The 5,000-nt window shown below is 35.5% G+C and overlaps 1 protein-coding gene across 1 annotated transcript in view; it reads right to left on the reverse strand.

Annotated features, from left to right (window-relative positions):
- Nucleotides 1-5,000, reverse strand: part of LOC137627929 (serine/arginine repetitive matrix protein 2-like) — a gene marked incomplete at its 5' end in the record, with an annotated part of 62,868 nt that overhangs the window by 23,314 nt on the left and 34,554 nt on the right. The window contains 2 exons of the mRNA XM_068359383.1: nt 3,301-3,476; nt 4,069-4,240. Of these exons, the coding sequence (XP_068215484.1) occupies nt 3,301-3,476; nt 4,069-4,240 (348 nt within the window). The remainder of the gene's footprint in view (nt 1-3,300; nt 3,477-4,068; nt 4,241-5,000) is intronic.

Here is a 5,000-nt window from a genome sequence, read left to right on the forward strand (position 1 = left end):
AACTACTTCTATTTATTTTTTCTTCGTTCGCCTTCCAGTAATTTCCAGCGACGTCTCCTGGAATTAATAGCATCCTGCTTTTCCAGTTAGGGTTGTAGCTGAGCTAGTAATAAAAATAATAGGCTAATATTTAGATGAAACTAATTCTATTAATTTTTTCTTCGTTCGCCTTCCAATAATTTCCAGCGACGTCTTCTGGAATTAATAGCATCCTGCTTTTCCAACTAGGGCTATAGCTTAGCTAGTGATAACAATAACAATACTCAAATTAAACTACTTCATAAGAGTGATTATGAATGATTGTTCTATATCTCCATATGATATGTGTGGATTCCTATTTGAGCCTGAGACATTTAGTACCGGAGTCTCTCTGACCATTAGATGTGTCACGCCAGATAGCTTACAATCAATAGGTTTATCAATTTATAATCTAGTTATTGCTTTGTTTTTTTTTTATCATTGTTTATAAGTGTTTAGAGTTCACCATCTATTGCTTGTGCAGAATAAATATCTATATCTTTAACGTGAGTTTTTCTAGTGGATACTATGTATACATATACGTATAACACTTATTATGTATTCTTTTCTATCTACGATTGATATCTGTTTATTCTATGTCTATCATTCAGATTACATTCCCATATTCACACTAATTTGACTCTATTCTAGCTATTGTTTATCAGGAGAGTTGATATTGCTGACGAATTAATAGAATATTGCTGAAGATCACTTGGAGGAGCATATGAATTGATGTAAAGCAGGTTTCTGGTATATTACATTTGACGTGATCAGCTGTACCATATTGAGAGATCTCTGTTGATATATTACTTCTGACATGATCAGCTGTACTATATTGAGTAGATCTCTGTTGATATATTACTTCTGACTTTATCAACTGTACCGTATGTGTCTCTTTGTTGACTTATTACCTCTGCTATGATCAGCTGTACCATATTGAGTTGATCTCTGTTGATATATTACTTCTGCCATGATCAGATGTATTATATAGGCCTCTTTGTTGATATATTACTTCTGACATGATCAGCTGTACCATATTGAGTCGATCTCTGTTGATATATTACTTCTGACATGATCAGCTGTACCATATTGAGTCGATCTCTGTTTATATATTACTTTTGACATGATCAGCTGTACCATATTGAGTCGATCTCTGTTGATATATTACTTCTGACATGATCAGCTGTACCTTATAGGTCTCTTTGTTGATATATTACCTCTGCCGTGATCAGCTGTACCATATTGAGTCGATCTTTGTTGATATATTACTTCTGACATGATCAGCTGTACCTTATAGGTCTCTTTGTTGATATATTACCTCTGCCATGATCAGCTGTACCACATTGAGTTGATCTCTATTGATATATTACTTCTGACATGATCAGCTGTATCTTATAGGTCTCTTTGTTGATATATTACTTCTGACATGATCAGCTGTACCATATAGGTCTGTTTGTTGATATATTACCTCTGCCGTAATCAGCTGTACCATATTGAGTCGATCTCTGTTGATATATTACTTCTGACATGATCAGCTGTACCATATAGGTCTCTTTGTTGATATATTACTTCTGACATGATCAGCTGTACTATATTGAGTAGATCTCTGTTGATATATTATCTCTTGACATGATCAGCTGTACTATATTGAGTAGATCTCTGTTGATATATTATCTCTTGACATGATCAGCTGTACCATATAGGTCTCTTTGTTGATATATTACTTCTGACATGATCAGCTGTACTATATTGAGTAGATCTCTGTTGATATATTATCTCTTGACATGATCAGCTGTACCTTATAGGTCTCTTTGTTGATATATTACTTCTGACATGATCAGCTGTACTATATTGAGTAGATCTCTGTTGATATATTATCTCTTGACATGATCAGCTGTACCATCTTGTCTGGTGACGAGTAATCTAAGATCGACCTTCTCACTATGAATATTTCTACTTGTTTTTCATTTTTATTTTCCAACGATTAAAAATGACCCAATAGCTACATTGAAGTGAAGATATCGGTTCCTAAAAAAGACTTCCTTATTTATGAAAATTCATATCCTCCTACGCCTATTGACGCAAAGGGCCTCGGCTACATTTCGCCAGTCGTCCCTATCTTGAGCTTTTAAATCAATACTTCTCCATTCATTATCTACTTCACGCTTCATAGTCCTCAGCCATGTAGGCTTGCTTCCAACTCTTCTAGTGCTTTGTGGAGCCCAGTTGAAAGTTTTGGAATCCAGTCGAAAATTTCTAAACACCACAAATGTGAAATAAACTTCATCTATATTATGTTGAAGTTAGCTAGTTTTCTAATTATTTAACAAGTTGCTATACTCGGGAGAGTGAGTTATTTAGCCTAGGATATCTCAATAATTACTAATTATGACAGAAGTCAGTATCTGAATGCTGTGCAGTGTCTTATAGGCTATTCTATTGTGCTTCCCGTGACCTAAATTGTGATTTTGCATCAATATTTCTCATCGTATCATCGTCATCATTATCATCTTTTAAAATTCCGTTTCAGTTATTCTTTTTTTTCTCACTTTCTTGGCATCGTTTTTATCGTTTTCTTATCATCAACTTATTTTCTCATTCCTTATTTTGTCTGGTTATTTAATTATTTTATATTTCTTTCTTCTTCCTTCACACTTCTCAAACATGTTTATTTCATGTATCTTTCTAGTATTTATTCCATTTCTGTTGCATTTTCATTGCATTGTCTTTTTAAATCTCACTAGATTTATTCAGTTTAAATTACCTTCTTCACTTATCATCTGTCTCTTCTTTATATCTATAATTTTATAGATTGAATAATCCCAAAACTTATCTACCTTGTTACGTTACTCTAGTTCTTTTCCTTCTTTTTCTTTCCTTTTATTGTTCCTCCCTTTTATCTTTCCTTCCTTTCTCCCTTTTCTGTTAACCTACCCATTTTCCTTAATCCGTCCTTTCTTTCATTGCACTTTTGTTTATTTATCTTTTGACTTAATCCCTTCTATTCATTCTATTTCAATTATTGCATAGTTTTCTTTTTTTCTCTCTCCTTTAATGTAAAGAGAGTTACACCCATTTGTACTGCCTACTTAAAAACTTTCCTTCTTCCTTCCTTTCCCTTAACTAATCTTTTCTTCCATCTATCTTTATTTGACCCATTCCTCCTACATTGACTACTTCTACATCATCCTTCTCTCCCCCCACCCTACTCCTTCCCTCTATCTCCTCCTCTTGGGCGTTCTCTTCCTCTCCTCTCCATGCTGGGCTACACTATCTCCTCACCTCCTCGGTGGGTGGCACAGGCCCCTAGGACATGCCACTCCCGGAGGGCAGTTCCCCTCGCACATCTCTCCGATGCTCATCGAGTGGTAGTAGGACGCTAAGAGCTGCTTGGCCATTTGCTCGTCCTCGCCCTCAAGGGTGACGTTGTGGTACTTGGCCCTCAGCCTTCGGCGTTCCTGTGGAGTGGGGAAGGTAGTTGGTGACCTTAGCTTTCACTTGGTGTATGACGTTAATTAAATTATGAGATCAGGAATTATGTAGGTGCTCTATCTATCTATCTATCTATATATATATATATATATATATATATATATATATATATATATATATATATATATATATATATATATATATATACAGTGATTTGGCAGGAATGGGGTGAAGCTTCAAATGTGATTATATAGATTCTTATCAATATAGTTCCAATTGAAGGTTCACCCTATTTTTGACATAACTATATATATATATATATATATATATATATATATATATATATATATATATATATATATATATACAGTGATTTGGTAGAAATGGGGTGAAGTTTCATATGGAGTTATATAGATTCCAATGAGACTGATCTAGCCAGTCTCCTCAGTGCTCTGTGTAAAGGGTCCCATTGGAACCTATATATTATAAATTCCAGATTTAGCCCACTCTTGACTGTTTCTATCCAGTCGCTGCATGTGTGAACTGAGTTTCGCTATCTATCTACCTGATTCTTATCCTACGCCAACAACACTACGCCAACAACAGCTCCATACTCACTTCTGTAAGCCTTTCGTTTTCAAAGTCTTGCAGCTGCTTTAGGAAACCCACGTTCGGGTTGGCTACGTTCCGAGCACCGCGTACAGCCTTGAGGGAGTCTCGCCAGCTGAGTGACGTCACGCACATCACATATACGACCGCTACCGTCACGGAGCGAGACATTCCAGCCAAGCTGTTGGTTAGAAAGAATTTATTTCATTAGTAGTAGAAGTATCAACAGTCAATGTTTTTACACTTATGGTCCAAGTCCCAAATAAAAGAAGAGAACTGGGATTAGGATTAATGCCCTAGCCTTTACAAACAGCCAGCCCTTATTGATACTCTTGCAATAGACCTGAGACTTCTTTATATTGGCAGTAAAGGATAACGTTTAAAAGAACTCCAATGATATGAAAACAACTTCCACTGTGGTAGTAACGACACTGTATAGTATCAACTTCGTATCAAATCAAATGTATATATTATCTATTATACATTGTCATAGACTGTTTGTTTCAATCCCTTAGGTTCACCTACTTTCCCTGTTTCCTGCTCTATAACTTCCATTAACTATTAGTTTTCAGTTAAACTGTGGGTATTTTCGCAAGGTACCCTTGGCACCGAACTGTCTCCCCGGCCCCAACGTATAGCCTTAATTCATAAATGCTATTCGAGTCTAGGAATTAAATTCTCCATTTAGTTTGCTTTTGCAAAATGGACAGTAAAATCAGTTAGATATGAAAATGGCTGAATGGATTCTTTGGTCAAGGACAGTGCTGATGTTAGTTTTCAATTCAGTGGAGCCTTTTCAATGATTTCTTGGTCTGATTATAGGCATATGGGTGTAACTTTATAATGATGATAATAAAGGTAGTAATGATGATTGTATTAGACTGCTAAATTGTCCTTTTTGAGGTTTATGGGTGAAATATGCATGCTGAATGTATATATAT

This window comes from Palaemon carinicauda, chromosome 35 (genome assembly GCF_036898095.1).
Source record: "Palaemon carinicauda isolate YSFRI2023 chromosome 35, ASM3689809v2, whole genome shotgun sequence".
In the NCBI taxonomy this organism is placed as follows: Eukaryota; Metazoa; Arthropoda; class Malacostraca; order Decapoda; family Palaemonidae; genus Palaemon; species Palaemon carinicauda.